The sequence below is a fragment of the Cavia porcellus genome, unplaced genomic scaffold (assembly GCF_034190915.1).
Source record: "Cavia porcellus strain 051 isolate PalLab524CR breed Dunkin Hartley unplaced genomic scaffold, mCavPor4.1 scaffold_19, whole genome shotgun sequence".
In the NCBI taxonomy this organism is placed as follows: domain Eukaryota; kingdom Metazoa; phylum Chordata; class Mammalia; order Rodentia; family Caviidae; genus Cavia; species Cavia porcellus.
Window position 1 is genome coordinate 12,182,288 of NW_026947502.1, and position 27,490 is coordinate 12,209,777.

Below are 27,490 nucleotides of genomic sequence, written 5' to 3' on the forward strand. Positions count from 1 at the left end.
CTGTAGTGTCCTCCCTTGCGTCCCCATCCTAGAAAGTCTAAATTTTTAAATAAATGTATTGTTACATTTTAGGTATGCATAATGATCGTATTTATCAGAGAAATTTGTTCCTGTACATGATACATCTTCATTCTTTTTTCCCTTCTCCTGCACTACCTTCAGCCTGTTTCCTTCTCGCTTACAAAAGCTTTGTTTCTATTTTTTCCTGTTTTCTCATTTTTTCTTTTCCTATCCCTTGTTCCCCTTCCCATTTGAATACTTTCTTCCTGTTTCACAATATCTATTATACATTTACGTATTATTTCCTTTACTTTTTCATACCAGAAAAGCAATGTGATATTCACATGTGTGTTTAATTTAATTCACTTACGAGTGTGGTCTCAAGGTGCATCCACTTGGCTAGAAATGCCCCAAGCTTCGGATCCTACTAGCTGGAGGCTGCCAAACTCCAAGTGATCCTGAGATGGAACCAGCAACAACAGAAGCACCCAACTCCTTTTTAGCAGAATCCACTACATCACCCTGGAAAAGGGAATTTGTAACTGCTTAACTCCAACATGACTTCCAGCCAAGGCCCATTAGATTCCTCTCTGCACAGAGCCCTGACTGTGGTTTCCCCTGCGCTGACCCTAGTCAGCTCCAAGTGGCTAGATAGAAACTGCCCTTTCTCTGCTCACAGCATTTAGGATACCTCTTCAGAGGGGGGAGTATCACAGACAGTTAAATTAGGTAGGAATGTAGCAGGCAGTCAGACAGAGCTGGGCTTTTGAGGGAATCAGATGATGAGAACACATCCAAATCGTGACTGAGTTGCATCTGAAGAAGACTGAAGTCGCAGTGCTAGATTACATACCTCTGTAAAGGATAAACAGAAATTTGGGATTATTGGTATCACCTTTTGAGATTTCCCATTATCCCCTTAGAGGTAGGTTATCGTCTCCCACCAAGACTAAGACTAAGACTAGCAAGGTCAATGATGTCACCCATATCCCCTTGGTACCACTGAGTCAGTATTACCTAAGGGACTATACTTGCAACCTTATTGTTTAGTCATCATTTTGACCCACATCGTACACACCCATTGGGTACCCCCATGTCTCTCAAGTATTCCTACTCCCCATTCCTTTTCCACAGTAAACTTCCATCCTCTGAACCACCATTGTTCCTTAGAATTTACCTCTCAGCAGGGCATGGTGGGACACACCTGTAATCCTAGCAGTTGGGAGGTGGAAGCAGCCAGCTTTGGCTACATAGTGAGTTAAAGGCCAGGCTGCACACATAGTGATACCCTGCCTCAAAAAACATACAAAAACAAACCAAAACAGAATTTATTCTTCAACTTCGCAAACCACAAGCTGAATTTAATATCTAGCATTTTCCTTATTTGGATTAGTGACTCCTTCTGGCTTCTTCAAGGTGATGGATATCTATTTAGAATATCAGGCCTTAGGCTGTGACTGTATTTATTTTGTCTTTTGTCTTGAGATCTGGGCAGCAGGAAGTGTTTGTTTTTCCTCATAGTTGCAAGGTATCTGGTCTCCTGTCCTGGCTCCTTTGAGGCTTCAGTACTGTCTGCCTGCCTATAATATTTCTATCTAACTCAGCTGCCTATAACATAATCATCATGACGAAAAGGAGTTATCTCATTTGATGACATTTCATTTACTGTTGGCTTTTAACTCTTTAAATTTTGAAATAATTTGAAATGAACCGAAAAATTATATATCTAGTACATCTCTATAATTAACTACTTGTACATCACTGTACATTTGTCAACACTGTGAAATGAGTATGATACTGCCCTCTACACTATTTGTTTTGCTTTGTGTTTTGAGTTAGGGTCATGCTACATAGTTCAGGCTGGCCTTGAACTCCCAATAAGGCTGACCTAGAATTTGTGGCCATCCTCCTGCCTCAGCCTTCTGAGTGCTGGATGACAGGCGATTGCCACCATGCCCGGCTAAACTATAGTTTTTACTTAGATTCCTACTATTGTTTCTTAAAACTTGTTATGTTTTTAATCTTTAAAGTATTATAATTAGCTTGTATTAAGATTACAACCATAAAACAAAAATAGTAAAGTCTTAAACTTTACAGAGAGTAAAATATTATAAAATCTGCATCACAGCAGGTAATTGCTAGGATGCCCTTTCATTGCTTTTGAGCACTGATTTCTTAAACAATATTTAGATTCAGGCACCATTTAAATGCCAAATATGTCAGTGACTTAGTTTATACAATCAGAAATAACATTTAGTTCCTCACAAAATAAACTTTTAAAAAAAAACTTTAGTCAATTACCTAGAACCTCTTAAAGTTTTAAAGAACTTCAAAATGTAATATTCTATATGAAACCAATAATACTAATAACAAAGCTTTATTTTTTGTTAGAGACATAAACCAAAAAGCTAATATATAATTCTCCAGCTTATCCAATACATACATATTCACACAAACTGGTTAACTTATAAAAACATAGGGTTATTGAGCTTATGGTTTTGGAAGGGAAGAGTTGAAATTTGTTGTCATTGTTATACTTATTACTACTATTTTTACTACTATTTTTTACTACTATTATTATTTAAAATCAGGGCCTCCTTATATCGTTCAGGCTGGCCACTGAATCTACCAAACGCAGGTTGGCTTTTTGAACTCACAGTGTTCTTCCTCCCTCAGCCTCCCAAGTGCTGGGATTACACATGTGCTTTGTTTCTTAAAAGTGAGTGCTTTTAGAAAATTACATTGGGATTTAAGAGAGATTCAAACCTTTCCAGTTCCATATCCCATGACTGACCAGTGATGCTGTCATTCTGTCTGTAGCCTAGCTTGGCATCAAACTTGCAGCAATCCTGCTGCCTCAGCCTCCTTAGTGCTGAGATTACAGGTGTTCCCCAACATGCCTAGCTATTTTGAATTCTTTAAATTTCAACTTCCACATTTGTAGGCTCTTTGTAGGAACTTCTCCTGCCCCTGTTCTATGCCACCTTCTCCATTCCAAGTGTGTAATGTACAGTGAATCCTATCTTGAAAACCAAGTTCCGCTCTTGACATAATGCTACAATCTATCGCTAGCCTTCACTTTGACCAAGACCTATCCAAGTCTTCACTTTCTCCTATGGGGTAGAGAAAAGATAGGGAAACACTGATATCATGCTTAAATTTAACTGTTTATTGCAAAAGGAAATGGAAAAATACAGTGCAAACTTACAGAAGCATCCTAAAGGAAGAAAGGGAAGGCCTACCTCAGACTTTGGCCGTGTTATTTTGGGGTGTTTTTGGTTTGGTTTGGTTTCATTTTGGGTTTTTGAGACAGTCATGCTGTAGAGCTCAGGCTGGACTGGACTCACTATGTAGCCCAGCTGGCTTGAAATTTGTAGAGATCTTCTTGCCTCAGCCTCCTGAGTGCGAGGATTATAGGTGTGCATCAGTATGCCCATCCATTCCACATTTTTAAAGTAAAAATCCCTCCCTGGTTATATATACAATCCTGTAACTTTTGCCTTTTGATTTAAGGTAGTATTTTCCTCTGACAAGTAGTATATTATCCTTGAGAGCAGGTAGTCTTAACTTTCATTCACTGAGAGGCTGCAGTCTTAAGACACAGTGTGTGGCATGAAGAAGTGGTTAATGAATCTTCACTGAATGGATAAATGGGCATGAACTGCATTCCACATGGAAAGTCAGATCACCTAGACATTCCATGGGGCCAGGGAGGCACCCATGGCCCCATCACCAAGGAGCCCAACACACGGGAACCACTTAAAAAGTATTTTTCAAATTAGCAAAAAAGTAAACTAAATAAAACCACTTAGTTCTTTTTATTTAATTTTTTTTAAGTTTTTGAGATAGGGTATTGCCAGTGACAGTAGTTCAGGCTAGCTGTACAGTCCTGGCTAACCCCAAACTTCTCCTGCCTCAGCCTCCCAAGTGCTGGGATTACAGCATATGACACCGTGCCCTGCACCACTTAGCTTTTTGAATTGTACCATTATTCCCCTATTGTCTCTATCTTATCTCCCCCTTTCACTGTACCTCTCATACAAGTAGCTAGAGATCTTGGCCAGGTCCCCAGTGGGTGACTTTATAAAATGATCTCCCTTACATGGGTTTCTCAAGAAAGCCAGTGCCTCCCACTTAGGTGCAGCCCACACAATCGATATTCATACATGGCCAGGGGCTGGAAACAAGCAGGAGGCACATCCCCCAGGACCAGGGGGCCTCCGGAGAGCAACTCTGGAGCAATGCAGCCCTCCACTGGAGAGGTGCAGTGTGCAGGCAGTGACAGGGCCACAGGGCTGATTCATTCATTGTTCATGAGCTAAGGAGGTCGCAGAAGGTGGAAAGCAGGCAAAAGAGTTCCAGCCTGCCAGGGACCTCAAAAAGGAAGGGATGTTGGAGACCAAGACCGCTGTGGCTGAGTAAGAGGAAGTGGGCACTTGTGAAGAGTTGGGCCCTTCTTGAGCTCTTCCATGGAAATGTCTTGTGGGGAATCTAACCTGTTTACTTAACTCTTCATTCTGAAGAGAATTAGTCTGTTTCTGCTGTGTGGGAGAACCAGGCCAGCACTGGAGGATGAGCAAAAAGAACACAAACCTAGTTCCGTCATCTTGAGACTTACACATAGGGACTGCTATCTTCCTTTTAGGAAATGATGTTGACAGTACAGAGTTCTGGTGGCCTCTGCCTGCTTCCCATCAGAAAAATGTGTACCCAGTGACTGGTTGATTCTTTCGTGAAAAACACTGCTTTGTCACCAAAGAAAGAGAAAAAAAAAAAAAAAAACATGGAGAAAGACAAGGGTAAAGAACAAGACGGGGAGGGGAGAAGAGAGGAGCTACCTCCCCATGAGGACAGCACAACTTAGCCACAAACACAAGGGACACTTCCTTGTCCCCAGGAGCTCTGTCCACACCACAGACTGAACATGCTTCTTAATGGAGGTGGGAAAGAGCTACACAGAGGTGCTCACACTGGGAGACAGCATTCAAATAGGCATGAGTTTTGAGAATCAGAAGGGAGTTTAAGATCATATAGCCCTAATGTGGTCCTGTTTAACTCTTTAAGGATCACAGATGTTATGAAAATCAGTGGTCCCTTTAGGATTTTTATACCCCCCCCAAAAAGCATGCATAGATCTCAGCACACAAATATCCTTATTTCCAGGAGCTGTATAGATGCATCATGTCCCTGACTTCTTTGGAGGTCCAGAGACTTCAAAGCAAGAATTCCTAGTCAGATATCTGGTATATACCTTTGATACCAACACTCAGGGAGACTGAGGCAGAAATATCAAGAGTTTGAGCCCAGCCTGGGCAATTTAGTGACATAGCAACAATCTGTCTCAAAATAAAATTTTCTAAAATGTGTTTAAGAGCAGGACCTTAGGTTCAAACCCTGGTGAAACAAAGCCTTCTTAATCTGTGTAAAAGCATTTTTGAGCTCTAACGCCCACAGTTAGAAGTCTCTGGGTTGGGCAGCCATGGAGGCTGGAAAACAGAAGTTATCCTATGCCTACATTCAGCATGGGTCACCGCTGAATCCCCATGTGAGCTTGTTATCTTCTGAAAACGGAGATATCCTTTTAGGAGGCTGTGGGGAGAACCTGCAAAACCAGTCACGTATCTGTTTTGAAGAGGACAGTACCAAGGTGAACAGTGAAGGGACTGAAACCAACAGCATGGAAGAGGCAGAGGTCATCACTCTGGCTGCCTGCTGCTGACAGAGCAGGAGTGGTCACTGGAGTCCTCCACTTCGTAGACGTTTTCCTCCGTGGTGTAGACATTCTCCGTGGTGTAGACGTTCTCCTCAATGGTGTAGATTTTCTCCTGTGAGCGAATCCCTTTTGCTGCTGCGTTTGTGAGTCCCGAGGGAAGACTGCTGGCCAGAGTGATGAGGCTGTGAAAACAAAATGGCGCAGCTGACTTAGGCGTTTCCCAATGACACACCTGTGGAATAGGCTAGAAGAACAGGTTTATCTGAACAGGCTGCAAGCAAAGGCAGAGCACGATCCTCAGTGGAATACCAACGGGGGGGGGGGGGGTAATTTGGCAAAGAGCTAAGAAAATTGGAGCTAATCTCAATTTTCTTAGGTATAAAAAGTGCATTTTTTTTCTCAGAAAACACAGGCTGAAGAGTTGAGGTGAAGTGTCAGGATTCTTTAACTTCCTTACAAATGGTTCAGAAAAAACCAGGGTCCATATAGAGAAACAGATAAAGCCAGGATGCCATTCCCAATGAGGAGCTTAGGTGAAGGGGTCTACTGGCTCTCGTACTGTTGTGGTTCTGCTCATGTCACTGCAGTTCTTCCATGGCCTTCAACAATTTCACAAAGGAAAAGAAAAAGAAACGAATGTTATAGATTTAATCAGGCTTGAGTTTGAATATTGTCTTACTGTATCCTGTGGCTTGGGTAAATTGTGTTGTTTTCTATTTTCATTCAAGAAATGTTTAGTGTGTTACACATGATTTTACATACCTGCAGATAACAGCAGTGAACAGAACACAAAAATCCCACCTGTACTGTATATTAGTAAACTTTGTGTCTCAGCATCCTCATCTATAAAATGGGAATCATTAGAGCCCTGCCTCACAGAGCTACTGTGAGAAATATTCATTCATTTAATTATATTGATTGCTCCTTGGCTGATGGCACATGCCTGTAATTGCAGCTACTTGAGAGGCTGAGGCAGTAAGATCAAAAGTTTGGGCCCAGCCTAGGCAACTTAATGGGAGCCTGTCTGGAAACCAAAAAAACAAAAGTCTGAATACAGCTGGGGCTATTGCTGTGGTAGAGCACTTGCCTATCAGGTGTAAGCCCTAGGGATCAGATCTCTCTCTCTCTCTCTCTCTCTCTCTCTCTCTCTCTCTCTATATATATATATATATATATATATATATATATTTTTTTTTTTTTATATATATATAGCATTAATAGGTGTCTGGGACTATGCTGGGGATACTGTTGTCAGTTCCTAATTGCACAGAGTTAACAATTTAAACATAGAAATGAATATAAACTACATAATTTTACAAATAACAGACTAATGAATGCCTATAAGTGTTACCTGTCAATAGCACATATTTTCATGTTTTACCTCTAATGAAGAATATTGACCTATAATTCAATATTTTATCTGACCTCACTTTATTAGTGCACATTATTTTGTGTCTGTAATATGACATTTGTTTGTTTGACATAGGGTTTTGCTATGCAGTGCAGGCTGCACTTAAACTCAGTATATAGCCCGGGCAGACCTTTAACTTATGACAATGCTTTGCCTCAGCCTCGAGAGTGCTGGAATCATAGGCATGTGCCACTATAGCAAGCTAATACACCATATTTTACTTATCTAAAATGATTTATATAGTAGGATTCAGTAGCTTTTTTTTTCCAAAATATATTGCACTCCCCTGTATCAAAGGTCAGAAAAATTTAAAATATAGCGATCCTATAAGTTCTGCTTATTTGAAAGGCATGTATATGTAGAATCAGCCATGAACATTAAGACAAAGACCTATAAGAGACATGTGCTTCTCAGCCCTGGTTCCATGTTACAGTCACCTCCAGAGTGAGGCTCTGTACTGCATCTCATTATCCCAGCTGCTCAGAAAGCTGAGGCAAGAGGATCACAAGTTGAAAGCTTCCTGGGCAACTTAGCAAGACTCTGTCTCCAAACAAAATTAAAATGCTGGAGATGTAGCTTAGTGGCAAAGCACTTTCCTAGCACATGTGAAGCCCCCAGGTCAATCCCCAGCATCACACAAATACACACACGCGCACACACACACACACACACACACACGTGAATCAACTGGAGAGTTTTTAATAAAATATTTGCTCAGATTGCAACCCAAGATTCTGATTCAGTTGCCCTGGAGTTAATCTTTCATAGTGCACATAAGTGCTCAGATGATCCTAATATTCAATTAGAGATAAAACTGACTGATTTTGGCTCTAAGAACTCTGAGAATAGATTCTGGTTTTCTTGTTAACTTTGGTAACCCAGTGTCCACCCCAAAACCTAGAAAGTGGACATTTGCTTCCCTGAAAGTATTACTATAGTGATAAAAAGTATTTATCATTAATGGGGATATAAACTCTATAACTTAAGAACTCAAGAAGCAACATGCTGAATTTTCATTTCAGAATTAGGCTGTTACAGTTCAAATCTAGAACATCCCCCTCTAACATGCGTTAGAGGTGGGGCTTTTGGAAGGATCATGAGAGAGTCAGAGATGAGCGTGTTGTAGGATGCAAAAGAGGGGTCCCTAGTGTGTGATGTTCCCTGGTGCATGATATGAGCAGCTCTCTTCCAACAGAGTCTTCTACCACCCGCTTCCTGTGTTGGAGCCAGGAGACCACTTGTGAAAATTGAAAACATAAGTTAGACCTCTCTCCATTTAAGCTGCAATGGAGGGTTCCAGCAAGGATCAAAGTGGCTAAGACATAGGCACCTCTTTTAGATGGCGAACATTTTAGAGTTTTTATTGATACAAAGTGCCCACTGTGGCACATGTGCCATCAGTTCTCCACCATTGGCCTAGGGCATAAAAGAAGTGTGAGTTTAGCTCCCAAAACCCAAGTCAGAGCTTCCCTGAGCAAACATCAAAGCCTGATTAGAACACAGGCCTCCAAGATACCCTTCTCCCCATCCTGTAATTCTCACCTTGCATTCTGTGAGTTCTTTTTCCTGTGAAAGTACCCTACGTAAAAGGAGAAAAATGTTACTCAAAGTACTTTTACAGATAAAAAATAACTAAAATAGGCTCACTGAAGCAAAATGGTTTTTGTTTGTTTGTTTTAGAAAAATATGGTCCTAAAATGAATTAAAGGAAACTCTCAATGTGCATCTTAGTTTCTTATATGCACTGTGCACAGTACATATAAGAAACTAAGATGCATTGTCCTTACTTGACAAATACTATGGGACACATTTCCTTCCTGTGGCTGACAGCTTGCTACCTGGGGACACAAAGATGAACTATAAGACCTAATTTCAGCCATCCCGTGACCCAAGCTCCACCATAGGTTTCAGTAAGCCAGCTGGTGCACAGGATGGGAAACCAGAAGAGAATCCCCATCCCGAGCCACTGGCTGATTCAGAGCAACTCAGGGTGCAATGACAGCAACTGAGCTGAAAGGAAAGCTCCATGGTTGTATTGTTTGATTGACTTGGTGGGCGGGGCACCTATTTGGAGGAAGGCAGTGTGTGTTGTGGTAACCGTGGGGGATGGGATTTCCTTCAGTCTTGTTTTTGAAATCCAATATGTTGTTCAATTTAATTGTTTTCTTTTAAACTTGTATCTGGTTACCTGAGTAACTATTTTGAAGATAACAAGATGCAGTATAAAGCCATTGTTAAATTCCCATCCTCTTGTTTTGAAAACCTCCATTGCTATGGAGGTTTTTGATTTTGTTCTTTGTCATTTTGTTTTTATTGTTGTTTTCCAGGTTTGTTTCCTTCTTGATTTTTCCATTTTTTCTTTTTTCTCATTAAAATAAAAAAAGGCCTAACTTTATGATGCTTACATTTTAATGAGGCAGATTTTTATAAAGGAAAACAAAAATGTGCTGGACAAGGTGGTGCATTCTTGTAATCTGAGCACTGGAGAGGCTAAGAGGTAGAGGTTGGAGACCAATATGGGCAGTTTAACAAAATAAAATATGTCTCCAGTGCTACAAAAGTGGGGAGAGGGCGATTGAAAGAGAGGGAGGTGTGTTTTCATAAGCATTATTTAGTAAGTAAACTCTGTAACATGTTTTATCTCAGGGGCCTAGTACATTCCTTGACTAGGCTGGTAATAGACATTTGTAGGCAGGTATATGATAGCTATATTTCATATTGAAGCAGGAATACAGCATTCAGAGTTAAACTGAAGAAATGCAAAGATTCTTGTTTCTCCTTCAAGGAAGTCAGAATGTAACAAGGATGACCAATAGCCAAGAAAAATTATTATCATAGACAGCAATAAGAATATAGCAGATCTGCAGGCAACTACATTTTGAATAACAGAAAAAAATGTTTTCGTGCTGTTTTTATTTTTTCTTTTTATGGAAACGGAAATCTTTACCTTTACCTTCCTTGCCTTAGCTCACATATCTTCCCTTACACACAGGACTGAGATTGCTTTATAAATGTAGATCACTGGCCAGAGCTTTTGAATTATAAAATTATTTCAGAGATATCTTTTAAAAATCAGCACCCATTGGCAGCACAATTCAGTGACACATAATGAGTCACAAAAATTGCTTACTTATGAGGTGTATTCAATTTGCTCAGTGAACTCAGTCTGTCACTTCAGGGGAGAAGCATAACTGTGTTAAGGTCGGCAGAGAAAGTGGATGCATTCAGAGCTAAACTGAACTCTAGGAGCATCTTGTGAATGTCAGAATTTTTGACACTTTTCAAACATGAACAGATATTTTGAAAGATATTGAGTCAGGAGCTTCTTTCCGCCAGCTGCTGTATGTTCACTTATCTCAGCTTTCAAAGAGGTTAAGTATTACTTCCCAAATGCAAAGTAGCTCAAATTTGAGAAATAATAGATATGGGACCCATGAGTGAATGAAGTCAGGTCAGTTGACTTTGTCTGTGCTAGAAGAGGTTCACTTGCTTGACAGTGTCCTTGAAAGTATGTTTGACATGGGCATAGTGGTTCACACCTGTAATCCCAGCACTGGGGAGGCTGAGGCAGGGGAATCACTGTGAGTTCAAGGCAGTCTGGGCTACATAAATGAGTTCAAGGCCATCTTATGCTACATAGTGAGAACTTTAATTCAAAAAAAAGAAAACCAACCCCAAAACCAAATAAAGTAACAAATTTATGTTGGAGATAACTTCAGTTCTCCATGCATTCTAGATTAAATTGAAATTGTAATATCCTGAGCTTACCACAAAACACTGAAAATCCTACCCCTATTTCTAACGTGTGTACAGCAACCAAAATAAGACAGTGGAGCAGACTGGAGATGAGCAACACACAGCTGTCACATTATGCATTTCTGCCTCATGGGATTACTTAGGGGCAGAAAATCTAGCTTGGAAATCCAACATTCTGGGCATTACAGTGAGTGCTATACTTACCTCACCATGTATTATCAGATAATAATTATAGAAATGAAGCATTCAATAAATTCTTGAATGATCTCAAAACCAACCTTGAGGTCCCCCAACCATGGAAAAATTGTCCTCCATGACAATTTACTGGTCCCTGGTGCCACAAAATTGAAGACCACAGTGCTACAGGACGTCTCAGCCATAATGAAGAGTTTGGATTTTATACTAAGACCTGAAGGAAACTGAAGAACAGAAGTATGATCTGACTTAAGTCTTAATTAAGCTTAGACTGTTAAATCGAGTGCAGGTTAGAAACAGGAATAAATAAATGAGACAAATAAGGATGACAGTTCCTTGGAGAGAGATGCAAAACAATGAAGGGATTTGAGATTTATTTTATTTGTCTTGAGACAAGGTTTGGTTGTATAATTCAGGATGCCCTTGACCTCACCATGTAACTCAGGCTGGGCTCAAACTTACAGTGATCCTCCTGTTTTAGCCTCCGGAAAGCTGAGATTACATGCCTGGCTTACACATTCTTGGCTAGTTTTTAGATAGCTTTTAAAGAAAGGTTACAGTAATTAAAGTCAGACTGTGAATTAAAAGAAAGGAAAGAGAAGATTTATAAATGACTTTCACATTTCTTATTTGGGCAGCCAGGTAGACAGTGGTGAAATCATGAAGACATGAGAGAAACGGTGGGCTGTGGGAAGGTGGAATGTGGCAGTGGGAGCTTCGTTTTCAACTTATTAAATGGGTTAGAATTCAAAGCAGACCTGCTACCTGGAAAGTCAGACAAATATCATCAATACTTAAAGTGCTGGAGAACTAAATTAAAGATGACATTAAAGCCCATGAAAGCATATGCCACAATTTAGAGAGTTAAGAGACTGGAAAGATCCCAATGCCAAGGAATCTCAACATCTAACGGTCAGGCAAAAATGGAAACAGCCACTTAGCTGAAAAGGGGTCGCCAGTCAAGTAGGACAATGGTGTTTCAGAAGCCAAGACTTCCTAGGATGGGGAAGCAAGGGATCTTGAAGTACTAGAAGAAAGATCAGCTGCAGGGAAGATAACATCAGAGAGAGTCAGCCAAACGCAGGGCCTCGGTGAGCCTGACCAAAACTATACAAATGGTGATGGTGTTTCAAGAATAAAAGCAAGGTGATGGACATTCACAGTGCAGAGAGGATGAGCAGGAACAATGGCTGGAAAGGAGAGTGAGAAATGGGAGCCACTGGAGAGGAACCTGTGGATTAATGAAAACAGCCACAATGCAAAAGACGAGGAAGATGGTTCAGATGAAAGGATTGAAGGGGGTTGAGCCCTTGCCAAAGCCAAGAGGCTTTTCTGTGTCATCAGTCAGGAGAGGCGGGAAGAAGGTTTGAGTACCAATGGGATCTGGATGGACATCTCAGAGACTGAGTATAAGACAGAATTGTTGGCCATTATTGAATCAGTTTGTGGCTGTGAAGTCAGGAATTAAAATGTGCCATCTTGCTTGGAACCCGTGGATGCGGAAGATTTCTGTATACATACATGAATAAAATGTCAAATTTTTCCCATTCTTGATTATCCATTAAACTATAATAGTCTCTAACTTTTGAACTCAAAAATGTAGTCAGTTTTATCACTGCCCCTTAATAACCTTTATATCTTACTTTCGTGTGGTCATTTCCCAAACTTACTTCTATCGCTAGGTAGCAGGTGAGTATGGATGGGATCATTTCTCACTGTGATCAGTCCACTTTACAATAATGACAGAAAAGATAATGAGCAGGAGAGAGGTGTCTCCTTTTTCAATTCCTATACCCATCAGTTAAGTGTGCAAATGTGGCCAAGGTATCTAAGCTTTCAGCATCCTTGTTCTCCATTAGAATGATATTCCTATCTATCACTTAGGGATATTGTGTGGAGTTAACCTGCTGAAAGTACTGGGAACTTCAGGCAGCAATTGGAATGAGTCACCTACTCCTAGTTCTCCCAGACTGTCCAGCTTTGCCATTGGTAGTCCTGTATCTTAGGAACCCCCTTCAATCCGGGTAAATGCAGGATGTTTAGGCACACTACATTGTGTCTATACATTAAGCAAGTCCTTATAGGAAACATATATTTAACTCTAAGGCCTTGACCTTTTCCCTCAAGAAAAAAGAATATACCACAATTATAAAAGGATGTGAGACCTCTAGGGTGTTGCAAATGTTTGGATCTTGGAGGTTTCTGGGAAGATGGCAGAACAGTAAGCATCAGGGTAAACAGCCTCTCTGACAGAAACAGTGCAGGTGCTGGAATACTACATCATGGGGAAGACAAGAAGGAGGAAGGAGACAGGAAGAAAATAACATGAGAATTGAAGCCCACAGAAACAGTAAAGCTCTTAAAGAAAACATCTTCCAACCCAGATTGATGTACCTTGCAAAACTATCTTTCAGAACTAATGGAGAGCCAGGAGTTTAGCTCAATGGCATAAGCACCTGTCTGGCAAGCACTGGGTCATGAGTTTGATCCCTGTACCCCCCAAAAATGTAGAAACAAGATAATTCCATGACAAAGAACAACTGAAGGAATTCATGACCACCAAACTGATCCTAGAGAGTATACTGAATGAAATTCTAGTGAGAAATTAAAAAAAAAAAAGATCACGGTTCCAGGCCCAGCAGCAGAGTAGGATCACAGAGCAGGGAAAACAATGGAATGGAGGGGAAAAGTAAGCAACCAACAGCAGGAAAGTAGCACGACAGAGATGAGACAGAGCATGTTGGTCATAATCACTAATAAAGATGGTCTCAATTCACCAATAAAAAGAAACATGGGCAGATGGGATCAGGAGACAGGGTCCATCAATATGCTTTATACAAGAAACACATTTAACCTTAAAGGAGGTTCATAGACTGAAAGTCAAAAGAGAGAAAACAATGCTTTATGTGGCAGGGCACCAGGAAGAAGTGGGGGTATTCTGCCCATCAGATGTAGACTTCATAAGAAAGACATGGCACTGTTACACAATGGAAAACTACTCAACTATAAAGAAAGAACCTTGAGGCTCTTGTGGGTAAATGGATACCGCTTAGATCATGCTCATGAATATTGTGAATATGTGATCCCTCCTTAGTATAAAAGCTAAAGGAGTTAGTGGGATCCAAAATTCACAATACATCCTGTGAAGGTGAAAGTGGAGGAAGTGTCTAAAAAGGGAAGGCAGTGGCTATTGTTAATCTATTATCGTGATTTGAAACCCATGTTTTCATTGTTCTTTTTAGTTTGGTTTTATTGTGTTTCAGTTCATCTAATTTTATTATATTTGATGGCATGGACAGCTATTTCAAAGATAGCAAAATATATTATGGTAGCCATTATTGATTTCCTATTACATTGTTTTGAAGCCCTGTACTGCTTTCATTGTTTTGTTTTGACTGATTTTATTCTATTTTGTTTTCTTTGATTGTGTCATGTGTGAGGGTATAGGAAGCTACTTTGAAGATAACAAGATACATTATGGTCCCACTCTGGTTTTACTGTTATATTGTTTTGAAGTTCTGCACTGCTTTCATTGTTTTACTTTTAATGGTTTAATTCTGTACTTTATTGTTCAATTTTATTATGCCTGATGGTATGGACAGTTCTTTTGAACATAACAAGAGGCATTATGGTAGCCATTATTCATTTTCTTGTATTTTGGTTAAAGTCATGTACCATGTTCATTGTTTTGCTTTGTTTGAATCTATTCTGTTTTATCTCATTTGGTTTTATTGTCTTCAAAATTAAAAAAGGACAAATGTTTGGATCTTGAATAAAATGGTGGTTTCCCAGTATGACCATCAAATGTGAATACACTGCCAATATGATATATATATATATATATATATCATATCAATTATACTTTAAATAATTAATTAAGTAATTATATTTTAAGATTTTTTAAAATAAAAGTAGCAGTAAAACTATGTATGCCAAGAGTTGTGATAAGAGGGAAAATGTGATGACATTTGTCATGATCCATAGTCACAGCAGAGGCTTGTTTTCATGGAATGTGCTTCCTATTAAACCTAGGCATATTTGTAGATTGGAAAAGTGAGTTTTCTTAACTAATGTATGGATGGAGACAGGTACTGGAATCCATGTGCCTAGATTTACGTGTCAGCTTTGCCATTTGTTGACTCTGAAACCCTGGGAAAGAGTCCTGCTGTCTCTAAGCTTCACTTTCCTCTACCATGATATGGGATAGTAATACTACCTGTCCTTTAAGATGGTGATGGCAATAAAACATACGCAGAACGTTCAGTGCCCAGCAGATCTGACACGGGGAGTCACTGATTATTGTTAGTGTGAGGGTTTATAGGGACAAATGTTTATTCAGTTAATGAGCTTTAGGAATGATTATAAAGAGATATTTTGATCTAGGATTGCATTGGTTCCTATAGGGACAGTCCCAGAGGAAGAGACAAACAACATACAATGACTTACACAGGAGAGTTAAAGCACCAATAATAAACTTGAGGGCCACGACAGCGCCCACTCTGGCTGTGATGTAGACACCTAGTCTGGTGGTGGCTCCAGAAGCTTGGAACTCCTTAACCAGTGTGAAAATTTTCTGTGAAAACACAAACAGAATTGAAGCTGTGGATGGCCAGAAAATCAGCAGTGTACACAGCCAGCATAACAGTGTGTGAACTGGACCGACCCTTTCAGCCTCACAGGTGTGGGACTGAAACCCTCAATCTTTTCCTTCTAGACAAGACACAAACCACCATGGACATCGGTTAGCTCCATTTTGGGACTTAACAAAGATTTAAAATACTTCCCTTTGTGCTGTGTGTGCGGAGTGAGCTGTTGGTAGCAGGGCTTCTTCCCACGCCCCTCTCCTTAGAATAGACGTAGTGTAGAGTCTCTTTCATTTAATACCCTGTGCTCCTCAGGATATTGCAGAGTAGTCTACAGTTGAGGTCATGCAGTGAACCCCTGTTCTATTCTTTCCTACTGCCTCTCTTTAATTTTGCTCTTTAATTATTTGTATTTTGGAGCTCTCACATTAGAGCAACCATGTGATATTTCACCTTCTTTATTCACCTTATTTCATTCAGTCTTATGCTATTGTGCTCCATTCATTTTCCTACAAATCACTCAAATGTATTCTTTCTGGCTGAGCAGCACGTCACTCTGCACATAGACCACGTTTTCTTTATCCATTCATCTGTTGATGGGCAGGGAGGCCTGTCTGGTGGCAAAGTCCTACCTATTAACCATGCTTTCCTACGAAAATTGATTTAAGGGCCAGAGTTTTGCATCCAGATAGTCCAGGGTTCAAGTACCCCATCAATGCCAGGAATTTGGGGACGTAGTAGAGTTGTCCGGAAATGATGTCACAGAAAATCTAAAGTTCATAGCACTTGGCGTGATACAGGATATGTGCTCACTCAGTACACGTGAATATTGTCATTTTTCTAATTAATATAATTCTTGATACCTGAATGTTACATTAAAAGCTTTCTAGAATTTCATTCTCTTAAAAACAATCATTGCAAACACTTTTAGAACCAAAATGTCAAGGAAGTTATATTTTCCAATTTTCTGATACATGCTTGTACTTTTACTGAGCCTGCATTACTCCTGCAGTGATGCAAGGGCTGAACACTAGGCATCCTTGTACCTCAGACATGACAGGCACATAGAGGTCACTTCCCAGGCTGCCCTGGGTCATCCGATGCTGAGCACCCGTCGTGAACACATGAGGAGGAGACATGCACGACAGAGTGCAGACTCCTAAATAGCACCTCAAGGAATTTCAGTCATGGCTGCAACCCTGTGGGTTTTCTTTTGCTCTCAGAAATTGAGGGATACTACCTTTGTGGTAAAATGAAGGATACCTCATAATCAAATGTATAGAGTTTGGATTTTAACATCCCTCTTGGGGTCTTGTCATGTATAAGTAGATAAACTGATACAACTTTTCTCATCAGGATCGTAAAGAAAACAAGAGGAGAAAACCCTAGTGGAAGAAGACCAAGGAGTCTTTGAGTGGGGCCCAGCTGTGCTGGACGTGAGATGTGAGAAGAGGAGCCAGATGACAACACTGCATTTTGGTTTTGCAGCGTGTGCCAGGGCTCTGCACTCACACCCTCCTTGGCTCCCCACCTCGGGCCCTGGTAAAACTGTGGTTGTGACACTGCAGTCTGTCAATCTGAAGGCAAGTGAGGTCAGGGCTTTCTGCCTGAGGAGAGGACAGGCATGAAGGAAATCTACCACCACACGTCCTTCCCTCTCTGTTGAGCATGATGTTAGGACACAGAAATGGTTACTCACTATTTGATTTTTCTCATGGTGCATTCCTGAGGTCTGTGTCTCTGACACATGCACATACATACATGCACAAAAAGAAAAATAGACAATAGTTAAGAACTTTTTAAAGGTCTTAGTCAAGTAAACACTTAAGGATGTCTATAATTATATTTAAAAGTAAGTCTCCATACTCTTCACAATAAATGAAAGATCACAACATTTACTGAATGTTTTAGAATGAACTTCAAGATGACTATTTTTCTCCAAGATAATGAGCCCTACTACCTCTGTTTGATGAGATAATTCTTCCAGCAGGATTTACGATAAAACATAGTTTATTTTGTCATTGGTGTCCCCAAGAGTTCTGTAATAATCCAGTAAAATGTTAAACTCAGCCCTGATAGTCTAACCATATTTTGAAAGATAACGATTTTCTTCAAAAAGGTTAGGATTTATTCAGTAGGAGGAAGATAAAGTACTTTGTTGTCTTCAGACAAAATCTATACTATAGGTACAGTTTAGCAGGAAGCAGGCATCATGCCAAACTGTCTTCATGAATGCAGGATCTTATTGATCATTCAGTTCAGCTGTCTTAAAGTGGGACTGGAGGTCCCTTAGATAGGTGACGAAACTGAGCGTTCAGGACATGACATTCCCAAGTTTGCACAGTTCAGTGAGTGACAGAAATGGCCTCCACCTCAGGTCCACGTGGCTTTGCACACGCACTCTGACCTACACAGCCTGAACACCCTTCCTTTGGGCACTCCCGCAGCTGTGAGGAGGGGCGCAGTGCTTGGCCACCACTCAGCAGCTTTCCCTGTGTGCATTTCCCTGTGTTTACTGCTTCGCCTGTGTGTTTAGTTAGCGAGTGTGCACTGCTCTGCACCGGGTACCAAGGGCAGAGCAGAGGGTAAGATGCACCCAGGCCCGGATCTCAGGAACGCTGCATTCTAAAACCACTACCATAGATTGCACCCCTCCAGAACCTGAGCAGGCCAACTCATCTCGATGGCTGAGTCACACACTTTGAAGCCCCTTAAAGGTCACAGTCACCCTGTGCAAACCTTAAAGTCTAAACCTTTTAAGACGTATAAAAGGTTAACTGGAGTATAGTTCAATAGACTGTGGTATAAATTTTATAAAGTTGCAGGCTCAGTCTAGATTATTTAAGAAAAAAGTAAAAGAAATTATGCTTCTCATAGCTTTGCTCTTCCTACCTAGAAAGGAATTTAAGTATAAAAATCACAGTAGCGACCAGGGATTTAGCTCAGCAGCTCAAGTGCCTGCCTAGCAAGCACAAGGTTGTGAGTTCGATCCCCAGTACCAAACAAAACAAAAAATAAAATCCCAATAGTGAAACTTCTAAGGAATCATGAGTCTTAACCACGTTCCAGTTTTCAACTGAAAATTTGTCCTCTGTTTCTGTATAATTATTATTATTGTTAGTCTAAATGGTCATTATCATTTTTTCCATGTGTGTGCTTGTGTGTGTATGTGCATGCACATGCGTGCATGTATGCATGCATGTGCCAAGGATTGAACTCGGCATTTGCACTGAGATATGTTTCCAGCCTATTCACTCATTTTTTCATTCACTTATTTGTGACATGGTCTTAGTAAGTTTCTCAGGCTGAGTTCAAACTTAGGATTCTTCTGCTCAGTCTTCCAGAGTGCTGGGTGTACAGGTGTGCTCCTCAAAACCCAATTGGGCCTTTGAAAATGATCAGGAAAATGAGTACTGTTGCATTATCATAGATTTCTCCGCACAGATTTTGCTGTCAGTCAAGATGGTGGAATGACCCAATGACATTGCAGTGTATTCTGGAAAATCCCATGTGGCTAGGGTGGAGGCAGCTGTAGGGTGGAACAACATAATCCTAAAAGTATGCAAGTGCATTTATATGCATTTACGATGCAGGAGACATCATGCTTAGTGCTATTCCCACAATTGCATTTAATTCTCATGACAATAGTTAGGTAGGTACTATTATTTCTCCCATTTTTTAGATGAAGAAATTAAGTCTTAGATACTTTAACCATGATCACGAAGCTTTCACAAAATTGAGAAAGCCATCCTACCTGCTTCAGGAAGAAGAGATAATGCATTTGTTGTACATTCAGTATGGGTTAAGGAAATTCAACAGTCCTTGGAATTCACTTTTTAAATTTTATATCAATGCATTAAATATAACTACATTCACATTTAAAATGAACTCTATATAACTGCGTAAGAGTTGATTTGCCAGATTGACATATACTGTATATTTCAGACAAGTCATCCATTGTGCATTACTTTTACTTGTTAATACTATTTTCCTTCTTGAAGATGTTAATTTTCATTTGTTTAACTGTTTTCTCAGACTGTTAAAAGCCTCATAGGTATACCAGTATTCTTTGATCTATAAGTTGACCCCACTTTCTTACTTTAGGAGGAACTAAGTAATAATCAAAAACTAAAGGGAAGGAGACCTCTGTTCATGATAGAGGCGTGAACAAGGGAATGCCCTGTCTTGTGGGGAATGAACTCCCCAGGCACTATCTGCCCACATCTGTGGCATACAGTAGATGCCCACTCAGTGGTGCTATAGTGAAGGGTGCTGAAGCAGTGATGAAACTTCCCCCCAAATCCCTCTGAATCGAAGCTGACAACTTCTTTAACAGAAAACATTGGCATAATGTAATATCTGGTACAACCTGAACCTCCATGTGGGTGATCATCTGTTCCCACCACGCTTGATTTCTTCAGTAATCACACAGCAAATGTTAGCTACCAATTGCTTGAGAACTAAAACCTTAGAGTGGTGAAGATACTGACTGGAATTCCAGCAACTAATATTTGAGTGACATGTATGGACTGTGTACCACACTGAGCACTTTGTATACATCACTGTGTTTAATTTTCACAACTTTATGAAATAGGCACTAGACTTGTCCTCACTGGACGGATGAAAACCTGAGGTTCAGGAAGCTGGAGCAACTTAACTGGTTTTGCAAAGCCAGAAAGAACTGAGCTTTTTGCTTATGACAGCTGTCACTGGAGCACTTGACAATAATCTAATTCTGCTTTATGAACTTACAAAATTAATGACAAAGCTAAGATACAGTGAGCACATACTATGAGGAGAGCCTGGGCTGAGCATTTAGTTATAGTTTCTTACTCAAATCTGATAAGGTTAGATTATGACACTGATGACATTGTATGGCCGGACTTGCCTATTTTAGCTCATTTTAGAGAAGGAGGTGCTCTATAGAATGTCACAGAGATACTAGGATTCTGAGGAGAAATTCTATATGATTAACTCCCTGGATTAATGTGACTCTTTCCATTCTATCTTGTCCTCTGCTGTAGGCTGGGAAGGTGCTCCCTGAATTCCAAGAAGAATCCAGCTATTCCTTCTGAGGCCGGAATCTGAGAAAGCTAATGGGCTGTATTTCACCTAAAAGGAAATTTCTACCTCCCTAATCCAGCCCATTCGTCCCTGAACATGGACCGGGGCACATTCTTGAGGAAGCCTCACCAGTACAAGTGTTCATCACAATAATGAGGACTGTAAGACGAATTGTCCCACTGGATCAAATTTATTTGATATTTTAGTAAGGTAAAAGAATAATTTCTTATTGAACTCTTAAAGGTCAAAAATTCAAGTAAAATACAGTCTAATGTGATGTCTTTTAAAATACAAAGATGGCAAAATTCATCATTTTTTGTGTTATTTGGAAAAATGCATTTTCTATGGAAAGGGATGGAAATTCTCACTGAGTTATGAAATTCAGACGTCTCTAAACATACTCTTTAGGCAGAAGAGGAAGCTGTGCTCCAGAAAGTGAAAGATCTAGCTCAGGTCTCATTGCTAGTTTGTGGCTTATCTGGAATCCTAACCCAGGGACCCCATTTGTAGTGTTTAGTAGATCTTCATGGAAGGTGCCCTGGAGGTAGGTTTAGAAGCTGAAAATTTGTTTGTCTTAATGTATTGTGTTTCATAGTTTTCCTAACCATAAGTGCCCCTGCCCCCAGCACAGATGTGTCTCCCCCCTTCCTCACCTTGAACATCATTTCAGGTACACAATGGCAACTGATTTCTCTACCCTTAACCTGTGCCATCAATTTTTTTCATCTTCTAAACCCTCTAAATTCAGACACTAACCAAGAATTCCTCCTATGCCCCTTGAGTTACCTGGTCCACGTCCTTTGGTGGTAAGCATCCTTGGAAGGGTTGGAGTCCAGCCTCTCTGTGCAGTCGGAGTGGGAGTGAACTTGACTAATGTAAGAAACCAACATTAAGCATGAGGCTTCCTTGAGAATAAGGAGTTTGTTTCAGGGAATCAAAGGGGCAGCCGGAAAATTATGAAACAATGAATGAGGAGTTCAGTTCTCTTCAGTTTCTAAACCTACCTCGGGGAACCTTCCCTGAAGATCTACTGAACAATGAAAAGCAATCCTTGTTTTTACTGCTGAATTATAAACAGAACTAACACCCATTCATGTGGCAATATCAAAAGCTTTGCATTAAATATATAGCATGAACCCTTTCAGCATCCTGTGGTAGATATTATATTTTACAGTGGAGGTCATAGAATTTAAATAACTTACTCATGATTACATGAATGATAAGAGGCAGAGTTGGCTTTGAATTCGGCCAAGTCTGGCAACAAAGTATGTGCTCTGTAACTCTTTAAACATTCAGGAACACATACTCTCCCAGCACACACATACCATCAAGCGATTCATAATCCTGGCCATGCTTGCATTAAAAGTAGTCAAAGGCTAATGCTCAGTTTTACTTCCAGAAATTCTGATTTCTCTGGTTTGTAGGTAGTGACTGAGCATACATAGTTGTTGAAAAAAAAAAAACCTTCTCCAGGTAATTCTAAAAAGCTGCTGGTCTAGGCCTGGCTTACTATTCTGTGGGTCTTGTCAAGTTTCAAGACATATGGAGGGTATTACACCTCACTGGGCATCATGGATTAGATCTTCGGGACCCATCCCAGGACTGTAGGGCAGAAGTGAAAAGATCCTGTGTTTCCTATGACCTACTGGTGAATCTTATGCACAAAGAAGGATTTAAAGGTGTACTCACATGGCCTGATAACCAACTTTATGTTGAACTTTCCATCATTAAATGGACCTGGGAATCGGACCCGGCAGCAGTAGGTTCCACTGTCATCCAGAGTCACATTTGTTATGGTCAGGGACACATCTCCTTTGTGGAAGTCTCTCTCTAGTGTATATCTTCTGGACGCCATATATGTCACATTCTTTTCATGAATCCTGAGTATCAAATTCGAACAGTCGAATGCAGGGCAGGCTCCCCTGCCCCAGCACACAGGCACGAAACTCCCCATTGTGGGCAGGCTGTATGTGCAAGGCAGCTGGGCATTCTGACCCAATGCCACTACAGTCCCCTCTTCCAAAGACCCTGGAGAGGAAAAGAGCACAGGACCACAAAGGGAGCACATTTCAGGAAGACAGCAAGGAACATTTTAGAGAATGAGGACAAAGTCACTGCTGCTGTCCTGTCCGAAGGATGAGTGACTACATCAATGATTCTCAGATATAAAAGGCATCAAATTGAGCAGGAAGCCCTGCTCACATATGAGTTCTAAGGTTCAGCCTCTGGAGTTTGGGGTTCAGCTCATTTGGGTGCAGCCATAATCCTTATATGTGTAGCAGTTCCCAGAGTTGAGGGTTCTAGCCCCTCACCCTGAAGGTCACTGTCCTGGAGAGAGTTGTGGAGTAGTTCTATAATCATCAGAAGAGACAGCAGATGGGAACTAACAGTAAGGAAAGGTCATTGTCAACCAGAACCATTTTACGCCCATTATCAAGGGACAGCTGTCCTCATGTAAATCTCCCTCTCTCTAGGAAGCATCAGGAAGCTGGGCATGGTGGCACACACCTGTAGTCCCAGCATCCTAGAACCCTAAAAGTATTGCAAATTTGAGCCCAGGCTGGGAAAATAGCAACTTAGTGTTCTGAGGGTTTTGTGTGTGGTTTGTTTGTTTTGAGACAAAGTCTTGTTACATAGCTCAGTTACTTCGAACTCACCATGTGTTCCAGGAAGGTCTTGAACTCATGGTATTCACCTCCCTCAGCCTCCTGAGTGGTGGAATTATAAGCATGTACCACCACATCCAAAAATTTAGAGATTTAGGAAGACTCAGTTTCAAAATTTAAAAAAGGCTCAAGATGTAGCTCACTGAGAAGGCCCTGTATTCACTTCCCAGAATTTAGATAGAAACAGACCGAAAGAGACATATACACAGAGACAAAGATAAATGAAAAGAACACATTAGGAAAAAGATGAGTAAAGTCCTGAAAATGACGAAATAAGAAGCTTTATTGAGTTCAATCTTCAGTACCAAAAAATAAGAAATAAAAAATAAAATAAAAGAAATTTCTGTGTCTGAAACCACTCGCAGTTTGCTTTGAAGTTTCAAATTAATTCTTTTATACTACACAGACTTTTATACATACACAGAGACTTACCTGCTGAAATACTCAAACAGTAAAAATGTACAACTTAGTACAACTTAGTCTCCAAATCTTTCCATTTCCCAGCTCCCCTTCCTGGAATCTCTATATTAGGAAATGTCCAAGTATCCCTTCTCCCTTACAATGTACACACACATGGAAATCTGATGTACCCATTGTTCTGTTCCTTGATGTTTTGCAGTAACATTATATCTGAAGGCATTCTGTATCAGCACATTCAGTGGAGTACATTGCTTGCATCATGGATATACCACATTCGTTTACCCACACCCCGATGATGGACATTGAGGCTGCTTCTAAACTTCTGTATTGCAAGCACAAATGTGAACATCTTTGTATTGATTCTAGTGCTGCATACACCACCGTTCTCCAACTGTAAAGGTTCCTGCCCACCCACACTTACTTGTAAGCAATGGTAGCAACAGCCACAGGACACACTCAAGACAAAGATGTGAAAACATGGGTTCTTCAGAGGAAGACTCAAAGGATGACTCTGCAGCTCAACTGGGTACTTCTCCAATCACCTGCTTACCACAATCATATGAGTGGTAGCTACTCCCACTGAGAGCCAGCCAGCACAGCATGCTGTCTGAGTACCAGCGATTTCTCTATTAGTGCTGCTAAGTCTACACTGACCAGGAAGCCCCAGGCTTTGTCATGCCACAACACATATCCGGTAACCTTCTGAAGTTTATGCTAATACATCAACAAAGAGGAAGCAATACTAACTGCTGTAGAAAAATTATATTAGTCATAGCAAGTAGAGCAAACCCTTTGAAATTGCAAACAACACAGCACTGAAATGGACAACACTAAAGTCTGGTTAGTTATAAGAGAATCAACATTCAAATATATCATTCATGCATCCATTTAATCAAGTCTCTCGTGCCCAGTATTCATAAGGCATCTACTTTGTGGCTGGCACTAGATTAGTCTCTGGGAACAGAACGATGAATGGTGTGATCTTTATCCTCATGCTCAAATCACAACTTTAATCTTATCCTTGCTCTATCTCAGGTTAGCCTGTGCCCTATAATCTTCCCAGATGTGAGTTTTTTCAGTTGCAAAATTTATAAAATTAAAAAACTGTGTTAATATATGCCTAGCACCATGCTCTTATACTGTGATTTTGACCTTAACACTTTGAAGCTTTCTGTTTGTTAAAGGTGTGTTCCTTTTTGCAATCCCTCTTTTCTCCTACATTGGATGTAACTGAAAAGTCCACCCTCAGTGTTCTGTTTCGTCTCATGCACAAGGTGTCTCCTCTCTCCCTACCTGAGGGAGCCTCAGGCATGAATCGTCATGAAGCATTGAGTTCTAGCCACACTGTTCATTAGAGGTCCCTAACCCTAACCCAAGTACTATCAGTCCTGGGAAAAGTAACAATTATCTAAATACTTTAAAAACCAAAGCTTCCTTGCAAATGGGAAGTAAGCTCAGTTCACTAAGTGGTTTTTGGAAAACGGGGGGACTCCCTATATGTCTTGACTTCTTTAGTTTCCTTGTCATATTTATGCCATTAAATATGCTTAAGATAAATAAATATCCAATTTGTTCAACATATGTACTTCCATGGCCTCATAGATAGGTACTCACCCAAGAGATCATAGTTAATTTTCTCATTTTACAGACAAGGAAAATGAAACTCAGGAAAACTGGTTTGTCCAAAGACATATGATTGGTAATTCAGTGTAAGAATACAAGTCTCCTAAACTCCAGACATTTTGGCACTGTAAGTAAGTTACATGAATCTAATATTTGTCACCAACATATCTGTAGACAGAACTAATAACAGCTAGCACATGCTCATGTTCAAGTGTAAGGTGGGGTGGATGGAAGATGGATTAGGAGTCATATTTACTCCCCGCACCACCTCAGACAAGGCTCTTACAAGCATCAGTCTCAAGTTTTTGTATTATGTTTTCTCTCTTATTACTGGTTTCTGCCTACCTCTAGAATTGTTGCTGAGGCAAGCTTTATAAAACATGAACAAGGAATTAATTTACTGAAGTCTACACATGAAGAAGCTGAGAGGTCTACTCCAACCCTTTCTACCCTGTCAGTCCCCGTTGGTGAAATTTTTAATTCCCATTGACCTTTTAAGATTTACTTATTTTTGGAGTGCCAAGAATTAAATCCAGGGCCTTGCACACTTGAGGCAAGCTCTACCACCAAGTACATATTTTGGGGGATTTACTTTTTGTTTTGTGACACATTTATTCAGTATCATGATCAGACTATTACATTTAGCAATCAATATCATAGGTGCAAATAATGCATTAAAGACCTTTGTTGGAATGCTTTATAATTTCCATAGAATAGAAACAAAAGTAAACATTATTCCCATCATAAACATAATCCTGGAGGTTTTTTAAATCATATACTTGAGTAGTCTAAAATGTATCTTCTTTGTACCAATGAGGCCCTGTTACCACTGCACTTATCTAAATTGTCTATTGTTTATTTTTTAAACTCTAAGTAATGTTTTGTTTTCTTTGTCATTATAATGAAACACCTGAGCCTGGGTAACTTAGGATAAAAAGAGGTTTGTCTCTTCATACTTTTGGAGGTCTAAGGGCACTGGCTCACTTCTGAGGAAAACCTCACAGAGGACAGGGCCACCCTGCTGAGAGGTGTGAAGGAGAGACAGCACAGTGGCACAGGAAGCCAAAGCTGGGAGAGAGAATTGGCTTGTTTTCTTTTAATATTTTAGCCTCAAACTCAGAGCTCCCTGAGAGCTGTCTTAATCCCTTTCCAGGGTGATATCCCCAGGGATCAAGTCAACTTCCTCTCGCTCTCATCTCTTAAAAGTTCACTGTCTTTCCTTTACCACACTGGGGATGAGCTTGCACTATGTGAATCTTTGAAGGACAAACCTCATCTATGCCAGAGCAGGTAGAATGTTCAGATGGCTAAGAAAAAAAAAAAAACAATATAAAAAGCTTGTCTATTCCCACCCATTCATGTGGGCCCCATTTCTCCTACTCACACTTTATACTATCATCAGTCTCTGCAATGGGGCATCAGAAGCACAAGGAAATGAAATATGTCTTTACCTCTTTCCTTAGACAAAATAGTCCATCATGTATGCTTTTTCTTTTTGCTATTTTGCTTGTTAAAGTATTTTGAAAACAAATCAGACAGTGCACAATGTATGTACCACTGTTGCACCTTATAAAAAATTAAAATTAAGTATAAACAAATAATAGACATGAAACAAATCATAGTCATGTTATTCCATCTATATCGGCTTTACTGTTAATCTTCTTTAAAATACACAAAAGTTGCTGCATAATACTAACATCACTGTCTCTCTTGCACTTCCACAAAAAGGCCTGCAAGATGAAAAATGGGGCAAGACCTCCCAGATGAAAAAAAATGGGGTAAAACAACATCATTTTAGAGAAGCACTTTTATTTTTGCTGGCCCAGTGACACAATGAAGATGGAATTTGCAAAGCTGTGCAACTGATTTTTGACTGATTTTTACAGTTTATGATCATTAAGTACAGAGTGATGAGAAACAGAAACAAGGTAGGCCTTTGCTCCCCTTTGCTTGAGGTCAGAGGCATTTCAGAGTGGGTGGTTAGCCAATTCATAGCCCTTGGTCTGCCAATTCCGGGAACATTTGTCTCTCATAAAGGAAACAGTGGTTGACGCAGTGT

At 40.2% G+C, this 27,490-nt stretch overlaps 1 protein-coding gene across 1 annotated transcript; it reads right to left on the minus strand.

Moving 5' to 3' along the window:
- Window positions 1-2,361: 2,361 nt before the first annotated feature.
- Window positions 2,362-24,362, minus strand: LOC111757798 (hepatitis A virus cellular receptor 2-like). The gene is made up of 7 exons (XM_063230699.1): window positions 24,230-24,362; window positions 22,412-22,750; window positions 21,509-21,592; window positions 17,358-17,398; window positions 15,522-15,648; window positions 8,667-8,703; window positions 2,362-5,895 (listed from the first exon to the last, which is right to left on the minus strand). Exons 1-7 carry the CDS (start codon window positions 24,285-24,287, stop codon window positions 5,697-5,699), a joined length of 885 nt encoding a protein of 294 aa, XP_063086769.1. The 5' UTR covers window positions 24,288-24,362; the 3' UTR covers window positions 2,362-5,696.
- Window positions 24,363-27,490: the final 3,128 nt, after the last annotated feature.

Coding starts and splice junctions, on each gene's coding strand:
- LOC111757798 (XM_063230699.1), bottom strand. CDS start 24,287: ATGTTTTCACATCTTTGTCTTGAGTGTGTCCTGTGGCTGTTGCTACCA. Junction 17,399..21,508: donor CACCAAAGGACGTGGACCAG/GTAACTCAAGGG, acceptor TGCATGTGTCAG/AGACACAGACCTCAGGAATG. Junction 8,704..15,521: donor TGGTGCTTTAACTCTCCTGT/GTAAGTCATTGT, acceptor CCTTTTACGTAG/GGTACTTTCACAGGAAAAAG.